This window comes from Charadrius vociferus, unplaced genomic scaffold, assembly GCF_000708025.1.
Source record: "Charadrius vociferus isolate BGI_N301 unplaced genomic scaffold, ASM70802v2 scaffold267, whole genome shotgun sequence".
Classification (NCBI taxonomy): domain Eukaryota; kingdom Metazoa; phylum Chordata; class Aves; order Charadriiformes; family Charadriidae; genus Charadrius; species Charadrius vociferus.
Genome location: NW_009649458.1, coordinates 1,316,995 through 1,330,710, shown reverse-complemented (window position 1 = coordinate 1,330,710; position 13,716 = coordinate 1,316,995). Strand labels below are relative to the sequence as shown.

Genomic DNA, 13,716 nt, shown 5'->3' with positions numbered 1-13,716 from the left:
ACTGACATTTTGGACACTGTTTTGAAAATTCTCACTTTGTATACTAATAACCCTTTAAAGTTACTTAAAAACTACTTCTCATAGTTGCTTAATACCTTCTGCAGAAATCTCTAAGTACTTAAAAAAGTTTTTTTTATGATCTCTGGCTGCTCCTTTTTTTAAAATCTGGAAGCAAAGACCTTTCAAAGTACAGACTCGTTGAAATACCTTATTTTAAGCAAACAAGTTCTGCCCCAAATAGAGTTCAAGGCCCCAGAAGCTGTCCAGTTGGGTCTCTCCTCCCTTTCTGGTGAATATTCACAAGTCAGACTCGTTTCCAATGGAGACAGTAAACACACCAGGGAAACTAGCAGCTTTCAGGAGATTTTGCTTCTGCTACATAACCACAACAAAAGTCCTCCTGGTATACTCAGCAGCAATCTGCACAGCACCCTTTGCTACTGAACCAGACTTTTCTTGTTACGAGGATTATAGAACAGAGGGTGGTCTCAGCAGCAAGCAGCAGTAATCATCACCTCGTAAGCTGAGCGTTTGCTGGTTACAGCGGAGATCTGACGGCTTTCAGTAACAGTCAATTCTTACAAAATTGCTGTTACTGTGAAATGCCCTTCAGCGTTCAAGCAGAAGCAGCATAACGCAGTAGGAAATGAGCGTTAAATAAGTGGGAAGTAAAACAGTGCCAAGCACTGCCTGTCAGTGCTACCACGCACGCACGTTTGGTTTCTGAACGCGCTCCAAATTGGCAGCTAAAAGAAAATGTCAGGAGAGAAGGAGCGTTGAAAACGCAAACAAAAGCAGGTTTAACTTTCCTAATAGTCACAATATAGCTAACAATACTGGGGATACAGTGAGTCTTAAAATGGGCAAGTTGGGAAAGGGTTCTGGATTCAGCAGAAATACCTTGGTTAGGTCTTGGCAACCAGCAACCACACCTCTGGGGCAACCAGCCTCAGCTCCATCTGTGTCTCTCGGCAGCACCCAACCCAGAAGACCTGTCGTTGCACAACCGGCTACTCGGGCCTGGGCAGACAAGCAGGCAGCACTGCAGCAGGACCAAGTTCAACAGGATAAGATCTGGAGAGAGTCTGTGGAGGCTGAACAGAGAGGAAGAAAAATCTGGTAAGTCACTTGTTCCAGCTTATGCCTCTTCTACTCATCCTGACAATGGTACTGATGCTCCCTGACAGTCTTAGGGCTTGATCCAAAGCCTCCACTATCAAAGGAAATTTTCTTCTGCAGTGACTTTGGATCAGATCCTAACTCCTTTCTTTCCAAGATAATATAATCTCTACTTTCCTTCACTGTACAAAATCTATGCTACTATCTCTTAGCATGCTGGGCTTAAGCTGAAAAGAGATGCAAAGAATTGCATGCTAAGTATCTTGTAGCTTTACAGAGATTTCCACAATGAAGATATAAATGTGCCAACCTTTATAATTTATTGCAGACACACTGATATTATCACCTCTTCTCATATTCTTGGAAATGGCTGAAATGGAAGCTGAACAGAGTGTTCAGCCAAAATATGATTTTGTATTCCCAATCTGTAAATCTCCTGAACGTGCCCCATTGTTAGAGTGTTTCAGACTGAACTGCACACATACAACACAAGCTTTGACTGTGTGTACACCAGTGACCTGAAGGAACCTGAAATTAAAATTCTTTTTGTCTCTGCCACATATCTTGAATAAGTGTTCATACTTCAGTACATGGCATGAGCATGCCTATTAGAAGAATATCCATGGCAAAAGTAAAATCAGGTCCAGTTCCGACTGTGCACTAGCTAAGCTAAAGGGAAGGGAGGAGAAAGGAGGACATCACTCTCAGGATTTTTTAGAATGAGAAAAGAAACAATCTGAAGACCCCTGTCCTCCTCAGCCTTCTGGAGGAGCTACAAATCAAAGCTCTGATTTCCCCAGAGATTTATTTGCACTCGTCTGGCTCCTTTTACCTGAGGGAAAGGCTGATGCCAGGACTCTCACTCACGCAAAGACAAGGCCATGGTGGCAATGTGCACTCAGATTCTTCCCAAATGCACCTATTATGTTCCATACCCATTCCCTAGCTAAGGCAGCATGAGGGGCTCTCTCTCTGTGCCTGCCCCCTGGGGTTCACAGTCATGGATACGGGTGCTTGGAGACCCAAGTTTTTCTCAGTAATTAGCACCATCCAGTGACACCCAAATCTGATACGTTCAAATAATGGCTGGCATAGTGAGATAAAAAATGTTAGGACTCTATGCTGTGCTGGTATACCAAGACATATAGTGATAAACCCAACAAGAATAAATTAGTTTTTACTTGCACTCAGGGCGTATCTGCACTGGACGAGGGAGTGCAGCACAGAAGTCCAGTGCTCCTCGTTCCACATGGTGCATGGCTGTGCTGCGCAGACGAGCTCAGCTCAGAAGAACGTCCAGCTTCAGCACTAGATCGATGAGCTTAGATGCAGCACTGCACAGACACAGGTAACCAGCTCAGAGAGTCAACCCAGGCGTCCCTTGAGCCCTGATGCAAACACAGCTGCAGATAACGGTTTCCTCTCTGGACCTCACAGCACTCTTACAGTAGTGGGTGAACTTTCGTCTTCTCCATTTCAGGCCAGGACATTTCAGCCAAGGACAGAAAACCAAAGGGCCTGCCCTGTAGTCCCACACCAGGTGTAGAACAGAGCTGAAGAGCAAAAGTCAGGTCTTCTGACGCAATTTGCTCCTAGCACAGCTGCCTCTCTGCACAAAATACTCCCGTGGGTGTTTGCTTGCAGCAAGTATGGCTTTGGGAATTCCTACCGGGGACTTCTGCCAGCAGAATTATGGCCATTTGAAAAATAAGAAGCTCGAGGCATGGGACAGAAGTTTGCTAGAGTGACTCAGGACTTTGCTAATTTATCTGCATATGCATAAGGAATACATTGTGGACATGTTATCCTCATGTTCCTTTGGAAAAAAAAACACAAGCCACTCCTCATGTACTATGGGCTCTATATAGGAATATGGAAAACCCTGGGCTTCAGCCCAGAAAAGGCAGGTTTCAGTACAAAGAGTTTGCAGGTGTAAGAGCTGGGCTGCAAGTATCAAACTGATGAATTAAATAGGCATTCAAATATGTCCAACATTAATATTTTATTTAACAACAGAAAATTTTACACTGCATTTTTTACTTGTATTCCAAGGTACCAGAACTGGAGTTTCCTGAAGGACTATGACCAAATGGTAAGTTTTGAACAAACATTCAACTCTAATCCAGGCTCTTTTTATTTTTCATCAATTTGAGCTAGGCTAATATTTCAAATTGATGCACACTTTGGCATAATCAGCAATTGCTTTAAGATTAAAATCTTTAGGAAAAATAAAAGAGAACTGAAGTGCATTTCATCTGCTACCTATGCCACAAAGAAATACATCACATGTATGTGTTCAATCTGTTTCAATATTAACAACTCCATAGGAAGACAAGTACTAGAAAAACCAACTTTCCAGGAGAAAATTTGTAAGATAATGTCATCATGCTGAAATCCAAGCCACTAAAAAAGAAACAAAAAACCTCCCATATCACGACCATTCTAGAGCAGACTAACTTCTGTCCTAGCTGACACTTTATGCACCACATTTGAAAATTATCCATTTCCCTATGTTATCCTATCCCACAAAAGACAACAGGAAAAAACAATCATTTTACTTTATTTTTCAACACTTCCATGTACATTCAGTATGACATTTTAGAGTACATTCAAATTCTAATTTCAAAAGCAATAGTGCTGATGTTATAAATAATCTCACTACCTTGTATTTCGGTAACAAGCAATGGATGCAATTCTGAAAACTTATTAATGGTCTTTGTTTTATCTTTATCCAGGGTAAGAAAAAGGAGCAGAAGCCACTGCCAAACTATATGTCTGTGTTTTCAAGCAAAGTTCCCAACTCCACCAACCAGACGATTGGCAGTCGAATGAATACTGAACTTGGCAGGGCGCTGGTAAACATGGATTACTTCTTCAGCAGTGGAGCACGAAAGAGGAAACTTGAGGGTGAGCTCCAGCCTTCCTAGTGCTTCAGTAAAATAACAGTAACAAAGCAAGTTGGATGTTTCTAGCCAACAGACTCCACAGCGTGTAAAAAAATCCTCAGTCTTTTTCTCAGAGAGACTAATACTGCTGTCTACCATGGATTTTCTTTCAAGAGCAAAGATGGATATTGTCCAACAATGCTGCAGGGAGACAATCCTCTTTGTATTTGGGGTGACTGGGCCATATGCAGAGATTTAGCACTACAGATCTCATCCATCTTCCCTTGCAAGTCTACAGTAAGGTTGCCAGTAACATCAGAAAGAACAAGATTACAGCCAAAAGGCAATTTCTTCCTGAAGTTTTATCCTCTGAAAACAAGCAATTAATGCAGACCCGCTCAGATGAATCTCAACATAAATGACATACTTTCAATTCTGAAAGCCAGCAGCTTGCTGCATTTCATGTAGTCAGCCAAGGATTTGTCAGCCTGTCATCTGCATGTTTAAGCTTGCTCTGAAGAATAAAATTTAAGCCACGTGAGATGCGTTCCGCCCTTTTTCACCCCGCCCTGCTGAGGGAGGGAGACCTGATTTTTTTCACACTAGTTTTCATTTTTCTTTCTTCAGATTTTCTGCTCTCAAATTCCCCTCTCTTACTCTTTTTTTCTGGTTTAGCTGATGGAAACTCATTGACAAGGAAGCAGGCTTTCACATTTTGCTCTGAAGGCGCATTGGCTCAGCAACCTGTCTTACACTCATAGGATCATCAACCTTGAATGTAACAGGTTCATAGTTCCTAAAATCTGTGGTTTCCCAGGGAAACCATCATCCAGCTAAATTGACACAATCTAAAATCTGTTCACTAGTGTATCTTCATTACGCAAACTTTGTTGTTCTGTAGAAATCAGCAGAGCATGGACAGTGCACATACATACAATATCTACCTTTCGAACTGTATGTAGCTTCTCTAGCACCGTGCTCAGCCCTATGTGGAGATCAACATAGAATCCATTAGCATTGCCTTGATACAACAGGCTGCAATGTCCTACCAGACTGAGGTGGAGATGTGTGTACTTACGCTTTGCAACTAAGGCTATTTGTTTTTATGATTAGACTTCAATAGCAGAAGGCAGTTCAAAAGCACAAGAGGTGGTATGGAACGGTGTGATTGCTGTCAACATCCAAGTGGTGTCTGGAAAAAAAACCAACAAAAGACACGTAGAAAGAAGAGCCAAATCCCATTCACTGATGTCACGCCACCAAACAGTTCTCATCTTGGCTTCCTCAACGCAGTGAGAACTGGAGGATTAAGGCTTTCAAGATGACAGCTAAGCTACCGAGAGAAGAAGGAAGACCACATCATGCAACCAGCCCTGGTGAGGAGGACTGATTCCACTCTGTGCAGACATGAATTGTGGTGGACAACTCTGCTCAGACACACCAAATAGGAACCTACTCTTTAAAAAAGACATCTTCTGGTTCAGCTAAAATGCTTTCTGCTGTCTCTTGCAGGCACAAAACTGCACCAGGAACTGGCTTGTCTTCAACCATCTCAAAGAGGGAGAGGAGAGAGCAGATCAAATCTTTCCTTGTCCCTGTGTTGTCCAGAGCTGCTTCCAAAAACTGCATAGGCCACTCAGAGGCTACATATTTATTGGTGATTGTGTAATACTGGAAAGTCATTACACTTGCATGCCTTATCTGACACACACTGAGCAGCCTCAACTCTTGCTATGGGTCACAGACTCTATACTGAGTGGCAGATTTCCACTATCTGTCAGGTTCAAACTCCTATTCATGTAAGAACATTTCATTTATAAATTTGTTTTTCAGCATGAAAGCATATAGAGCTCCACGTTTCCTAACCTCCAGATGGCACTAATTGCACACCAAGTAATCTGCTGAAAAGGACACCAAGTTATAGCAAGGCAGTGTTACATGATTCGTTTTCAATTTCAAGGGACATTAAATAATTCCAGATTCTTGACCCTGTTTACTGTGTGGGAATCCAGAGAATCCCTCTCCCAGAAGAGTTCCCGCAAACTGGAGGGTATGGGAAGGAGGATGGTCTATGACTGCACGATTTAATCTCTCCGCTTCACTTAGCGCTGGCATTGTTTCAGCTGAAGCACTTCTCCCAGTTTTGGACAATACGTTCCATGTCTTCCCCTGAAGATGTGGGCCACTATGCAGTCTAGAGAAGCAACGATGGTAACTGGAGTACAGGAAGATGCGGCTTATGAGAAAAGATGAAAAGGACTTCAAGTTTAACCTGAAGAAGAAAAAGCATTCTGTGAAGAGGATAGCAGTCTTTAGACACACATAGAGCTCTGGAATGAGAAGAGGAATCATTTGTACTTCACGTGAGTGGCAGACAATAGTAAAACTAACAGGCTTAAATTACAGCAAGGAAGAATCATGTTAACTTTTTGGGAAGCTAGTAGTAACGCTAATACAGCACTGGAATATATTCCCCAAGGAATCTCCACCTTTGAAGGTTAAACACACGTATCAATCAAGAATGACATACTTAAGTCATATTTTTTAGTCATATTTATGCCTTTTATTGTATAAACTGAATGTCAATCTGAAGAGCTTTTCACCAGTTGTCTGATCCACACCAGAGTTGTTGGGATCAGAACACACTTTGAAAACATGACTTTTCAAAAACATTCAAAACGAATTTTAAAAAATCCTATTTCAATTACACCAGGTTTAAATAGATTGCACCTCTAAAATACAGATTAATCACTTAAATTTTTTTGATAGAAAATATATTTGTAGTTCTGCTAACTACTTCCATAGAAAATGCTTTTCACAAAGTCTAGACGTGTCTCTTAATCATGCACATGTGAGAGCATCATTGACTACTGCCCTCCTGACAGCCACGTAAGAACCCATCTCAAACAGCACATTCATGTCACTGTCATGTGTATGAATGGTGGTAACTGATTTTCCATCAACAATTTGAGGAAGCCTTTACTAATGAAGTGTAGTCCTGATTGTGTCCTTAATCAGATACAGCACCCGTTGAGATACCAGGCAGTTCCTGCAGCGGGTACCTGCAGTGATTACATGTATATAGCACAGTAGGACCCTTATACACTCCTGCACTCCTTCTCGCTGGACTTCCTTGCACAGGTCACTTCAGTCCAATAGATCCCAACAGGAAAGTCTGTAGGTACACCTAAAGCGGAGCCAAAATATGCAAGGATTTTTGGCTTAATCATCGAAGTGTGCAACCTTGAAAAATGTAGCTTTGTGTCTTGTTGCAAGACCACAGCAACCCACAACTGTACTGCCTCTTCCAATGTGGAATTAACTTAACACCTTGACTTTCTGATTAGGCCATTGAAATGCCTCTAAATAGTAGTGGGCGACAACTGGACAGGAGTAGCTCTGTTCACCCCCAAAACTCTGTTCCTATTTCCTGTTGAAATCAATAGCGACTCTCAACCACATGGCATCTGATTGACTGTCTTTAAGGGGAAAGTGACTGTTTAGAGAACAAAGGTTTCCCACGTGGAAAAGATCTGATAATTCATGTGATACAGGAACATTGTGTAGAGCTGGACACCTTGTTTTGTTCAATTATTACACCTTCCTTGGAAATGCCTATTATTTTATGTTACTCCTCTGGCACCCATCTCAATGTTTCTGAAGTTAGTTTGGATCTCTCTACCACATACAGCAAACTCCAGAAAAGACCTTTTGGGAATATCCAAGGTCCTAATCAAAACTGCCTTAGCATCTGCGAGTAGAAGGCAGCAAAGATTCTCTAGATGACATACCAAGTTTAACAATCATTTTTCTTTTACCATAATTAATTTGTCAACTAATCCTTATTTACATAAGCAGAGTCTCTTAGAAAGAGTGGACGAGATGATAACAGCACTGAAATCTGTAAATAATCAGTGGAAATTCCATTTATTAAAGAGATTGTGTAGATATTAAACTGTGTTGTAAGCTTCTTGCAAGGAGTTCTTATGATGTATCACAAGTGCTTCAGTTTTCTAAGTTTTTTTCCCATTTGCTGCCAGATCTCAAACAAGAGATTATACATGTTTAGACAATTCATTTTCTGTATTTCTTTCAGTTAAAGAGGACAAATGGGTAGCTATATGAATTTAACTCTTCAATTGGATACACTGCTTTTGCTGGTGGACTTTTGAGGATTGTTAATATTAATGGTAACTTGGTGCACAGATGTTTCCAGTGCTCCCAAATTTTGTGTGTTCTCATTTTGAGTTATGGTTATAATAAAAAAGTGTGAAAAATGTATTTTTTAACAAAACATAAAATATGTAAGTTCATATAAATCTGGATTTCTCATGCTTCTAGAATAGTCTTTGTATATAGTTCCCAGGTGGCATCTTAACTATAAAGTTTTGTTTTATGAGATCGGTGATGACTGTAAATCCAATTATGTTTCTTAGAAACTGTATGCAAAACTGTTTCTTGACCTTAAAATTATTCTAAAGTAAACAAAAGAACTAAAAGTGTTTTCCTACAAAGAAGGTCTCATCATGCTGTGAAAATTACTCCATAAACAGTAAGATTCCCAGAATAGGGAAGGGAGAGGATAATTGTGTATGAACATTAGATAGACAATACTGCCAGTCCAGACATTGTATGTTTGTATGCATTACGTACATTCACATTGTCTGCTTTCTATAAAGTACACTCTATAGAACAAAATCTCTGAACTGAACTTCATCTTAAAGCAAGCAACAGTTTTCTGAAGTGAGGTATTTCTTGGTCTGTTGGTTTTAGAAATCAGCATTAATTTGTTAGGGCCTCCGGCTGCTTTTCCTGAATCCTGCCCAGGCAGAAACCAGTAAACCTTTCCTAATGCTGGACGTCTCTCTTAAAAACTCTACTCGCTACTCTGAATCCATGTCAGGTATGCTTTTCCCTCTTCAAAAAACTCCAGGTTTGCTTGGATGAATTCCTTGAAACATAGAGGCTTCTCCAAGAAACTCAGTGAAGGCTGAAAGGCTGAAAAGGTGCTTGCGCAGTTGCGTCAATCACAGCCCTGCCCACAGCCCTCTTCTGTCAGAGGGCACAGATGCCACAGACCGACTTCAGCTTGTAACCGTCTCAAAGCCTCTCTCAGAAGCTCTATGTATCCACAAAACCACCGGTACTTAGAAATGGAATTTCCAAGTACGTGGGATTACAGCCTCACCTCAGCACAAGACCTTTATGCCAGGCTGATGGAGCAAAACCACCGCAAAGTCTCTTAACTGTCTCTTAACCCGGGGATTGCCAGGAGGAAGCTCTCAATTGGCATATACTGATTGATAAATTGCATTAAGAAGTAATCTGCAAATATGCAGGCACAGCAGGTATAAAAATGATGAGATTTGGTTTCACTCTATGACTTTGACCTGATCACTTCAAACTCTGTGTCTGTTTTCCCCATTTACTAATGGCCAATTATCATCACTGGCTATATTTCATATAATCTGTAAATTAACAAATGTATTAATTCAGTAACTCTTATTTCAACTACAGGTATTGCTGTGAAAGAGAAACAAACCAAACCAACGATGTAGCATAGTACCACCTGCAACTATCTCAATGCTTAATAGCACTTATGAGACTCTCTCTCTTAAAAGCCAAATGGACTGAAAACACAATGTTGATATAAAGTCTCATATAGCAAAACTTAACAGAATGCTGACACATTGCTAGCACTGTATTACCATAGGGCTACTCAACTGCTTTTCACTGAAAAACATAGAAGCCACAGGGCAAAACCAGCACATGGTGCCATTTCAGATTTGGTGAGCCGACTATGTTTGCTGGAACAAGATGATTCAGTGGTGTCCAGCGACAGGACAAGGGGCAACAGGCACAAGCTGGAACAGGAAATTCCATCTCAACATAAGGAAAAACTTCTTTACTTCAAGGATGACAGAGCACTGGAACAGACTCCCCAGAGAGGCTGTGGAGTCTCCATCTCTGGAGACATTCAAAACCCACCTGAATGTGTTCCTGTCCAACCAGTTCTAGATGAATGTGCTTTGACAGAGGGGTGGACTAGATGATCTCCAAAGGTCTCTTCCAACCCCTACCAGTCTGTGATTCTGTGATTATAGGGTAGCTGCTCCTCAGCACTGGCAGATCCATTTGGACGCTCTGGGAGAATCGTAAGACCTTGAGCAAGAACGCAGGGAGCATCACACCTCAGGACCTTAGGAACGGCTGCCATAATGTACCCACACTTTCAACTCTTACTGGACACCCTCTCTGGGCTACAAGCTTAGTGTAGATTTTCTGCATAAAAGGGACAACTCCAAATTTAAGATGGAAAGCAATTTAAGGAGCCCCAGTACAAATCATTTAACAAATTTTCCTTCTCTTTTCTTCCTCCCAGTTCTTTGACTTTGTTTTGGGTTAGGTTTTTAAGTTTGCATTTGGTATTCTAGGCTTTTTCAGTACTACTTTTTAGCTAACCATGTTATTTTAGGTAACACGCCATTACCCAGAATGGCCTTCAGTTAACTGAATAAGCCATTTCACAGAGCAAACACTGAGTCAACAGGGTTGGGGTTTTTTTTTTGCTTACAGTACTTTCATTCAATTTGTGACGCTTCCGTTCAGCCTAACATCAAGTAACCTTATATAAATAGAGACATGTTTTGAGTTTGCCACAAATATATATAACATACTGCACACAAAGCCAATGAACTACATGCGACCTCCAATGTTTTTTTTTTTAATCGTATCACGCGCACTTGTACAACATAACCTCAAACATGAAGTACACAGGGATCCACTGTACTCCTTTAGTAAGAGGAGGTTCTTCAAATCAGAGTTGCAAAACTGTGACTCTGTCTTCAAGGAGTCTATCAGTCCAGAGATAACCTTCTTCCTCATGGTGACCTTTTGTGACAACTCTGTATCATAGAATCATAGAATTGCTGACATTGGAAGGAACCCTTAGGATTAGCAAGTCCAACCATTAACCTACCCTGACAAAACCACTTCTAAACCATGTCACTGAGTACCACATTCACCCTTTTTTTAAACACCTCCAGGGATGGCAAATCCACCACCTCCCTGGGCAGCCTATTCCAATGTCTAATAACCCTTTCAGTGAAAAAATGTTTCCTAATATCCAATCTAAATCTCATCTGACATAACTTGAACCCATTTCCTCTAGTCCTATCACTTGTCACCAGGGAGAAGAGGCCAGCCCCCACCTCTCTACAACCTCCTTTCAGGTAGTTGTAAACGGTGATAAGGTCTTCCCTCAGCCTCCTCTTCTCCAGGCTAAACAACCCCAGTTCCCTCAGTCATTCCTCATAAGGTTTGTCCTCCAGACCCCTCACCAGCTTTGTAGCCCTTCTCTGGACACGCTCCAACACCTCAATGATCTTCTTGTAGTGAGGGGCCCAAAACTGAACACAGTACTCGAGGTGGGGCCTCACCAGTGCCGTGTACAGGGGGATGATCGCTTCCCTAGTCCTGCGCACCACACTATTCCTGATACAGGCCAGGATGCCATTGGCCTTCTTGGCCACCTGGGCACACTGCTGGCTCATATTCAGCTGGCTGTCCACCAACACCCCCAGGTCCTTCTCCACTGGGCAGCTTTCCAGGCACTCTTCCCCAAGCCTGTGGTGCTGCATGGAGTTGTTGTGACGCAAGTGCAGGACCCAGCACTTAGCCTTGTTGAACCTCATACTGTTGGCCTTGGCCCATTGGTCCAGCCTGTATCAGTCTTACTACTGAAGTCAATAGCAAAACTCCCAGTCATTGGGCACTGCAAAATTGTTCAGTAAATACAAACACATAGGCTGAGTAGCTAGAATCAGTTACCCCCCTTTTTTTTTTTTTTTTTTTAAGCCTTGATCATTTCTACCTTGTTTTTACCTTGATACCTGCAGTGGCAGAATGGAGCCTCAAACATGCAGCTGGTTGCAGGCTTTAATGCTTATTAAACTGTTTTCTGTCAGTCCATCTTTTCAGCCTGCCAAGATGCCTCCAAGTGGCAGTTCAAATGCCAAGCTTGTTAAAGACTGCCAGCAATGTGGTATTGTGCACAGACCTGCGGAGAACGCACTCCACTCCTTGGCCAGGTTGTTAATACAAAAATTAAAACAGTATTGACCCCAATTATCAGCCCCTGAGAAACACCACCCACAGTTTAGTCACCCACTGGATGTCAGTCTGCTAACTGCTATTCTCTGAGCCCACCTGCTCAGTTTTCCACCAACCTTGGGGTCTTCCCATCCAGCCTGTATCTCCCCACTTTCACTACAGGGATGCTAAGTGAGACCACGTCAAAGGCCCTGCTAAAATCAAGGTAAATGACATCCACTGGTCTTCCCTCCACCCACCAAGCCAGCTCTTCCAGAGAAAGCAATTAGGCTGATTGAGGCACAAAATTTGCCCTTGGTAAATTCAAACGGGCTGTTCCCAATCACATCTTGTCTTTCACACACCCAGAAACAGCCAGAGGAGGCCATTATGGAGGATTTGCTCCATAATTTTCCTGGAAACTAAGGTTAGATTGACCAGCCTGTCACGCTCTGGATCCTCCTTCCTGCAAGAAGGTATGACATTTGCCCTTTTCCAGTCATCTAGAAATCTCCTCTGATAACCACCACCTGTCAAAGATGAAAAACAGTTAGTGGCCTTGCAATGATGTTGACTGGCTCCTCCAGCACCCTCAGCTGCATCCCATCTGGTCCCATGGAGCAGTTTTTGTCTCGTTTGCTTCTGCAGTTCCTAACTCTGTCTTCCTTCACCACGGTCAGTATTTCACGCCTTCTGACAGCCACGAGGCTCAGGGAACCTGAGATGCCTGTGAGCAGACCTTGCTAGTAAAAACTGAGACAAAAAAGGCACTGAGCACCATGGCTTTTTCCATGCTGTTTCTAAGTAGGTCCCCTACCTTGTCAAAGAGTGTACCCACATCTTCCTTCATCTTTCTTTTGTTTTTGAAGTAGTAATGGCCACTTTCCTTGGTGTTGTTCATATCCTTTGCCAATTTCAACTCCAACTGAGCTGTGGCCTCCCAACTCCACCCCTGCATGCCTGCACAATCCTTTTGCATCGCCCTGGTAGTTCATCCCTGCATCCACCTTCCAAGCCCTCCCTTTGGGCTGTTTAAGTTCAGACAAGCATTGCCCATTTAGCCAAGCTGTTCTGCTGCCTGCCGTTCCTCTGCCATGCCTGCGTTCATTTCAGCTCACTGGAGAGACTGGTTTTGTGCTATGAGCATGGTGTCTTCGAGTATCAATTCACACTTCTAGGCTCCATTGCCCCCCATAGCAATTTCCTGAGGGATCTGAACAGGCACATTTCCTGAACAAGCCCAGTTCTGTTCTCCTGAAGCACAGAATCTTTATTCTGCTATTGGTCTTCCTTACTTCTCTTGGGATTTTAACTCTAAGGTCCTGGAGTCACTGCTACCAAGGCTGCTCTTGACCTCTACAGTGCCGTCTAGTTCCTCCTTGTTTCTGAGTAACAAATCCAGCATCTGGGTCAAAAAAAAAAGTGTTCTTGATGCCCTACAAAAGTTGGCTGGACTGCTTGTGAGAAACACTCGTTCACAGATAAAAATGTAGGGAAGACAAAGTCTTCGAAGCAAAGATAAAAATTTATTCAGGATCAAAATAAACCAGTCAGCTGAGCCAGGTGCATCTCAAAAAGAGCACACCTAGTTACAAAACTTCAGGTATTTATGTCCTGTTCC

General features: G+C 42.3%; 1 protein-coding gene across 1 annotated transcript; it reads left to right on the top strand.

Annotated features, from left to right (window-relative positions):
* The first annotated feature begins 859 nt into the window (after nt 1-859).
* Nucleotides 860-4,046, top strand: LOC104290647 (chromosome unknown open reading frame, human C2orf50). Its single transcript, XM_009889769.1, has 3 exons — nt 860-1,119; nt 3,172-3,211; nt 3,855-4,046. The coding sequence occupies exons 1-3, from the start codon at nt 860-862 to the stop codon at nt 4,044-4,046; spliced, it is 492 nt and encodes a 163-aa protein (XP_009888071.1).
* Nucleotides 4,047-13,716: the final 9,670 nt, after the last annotated feature.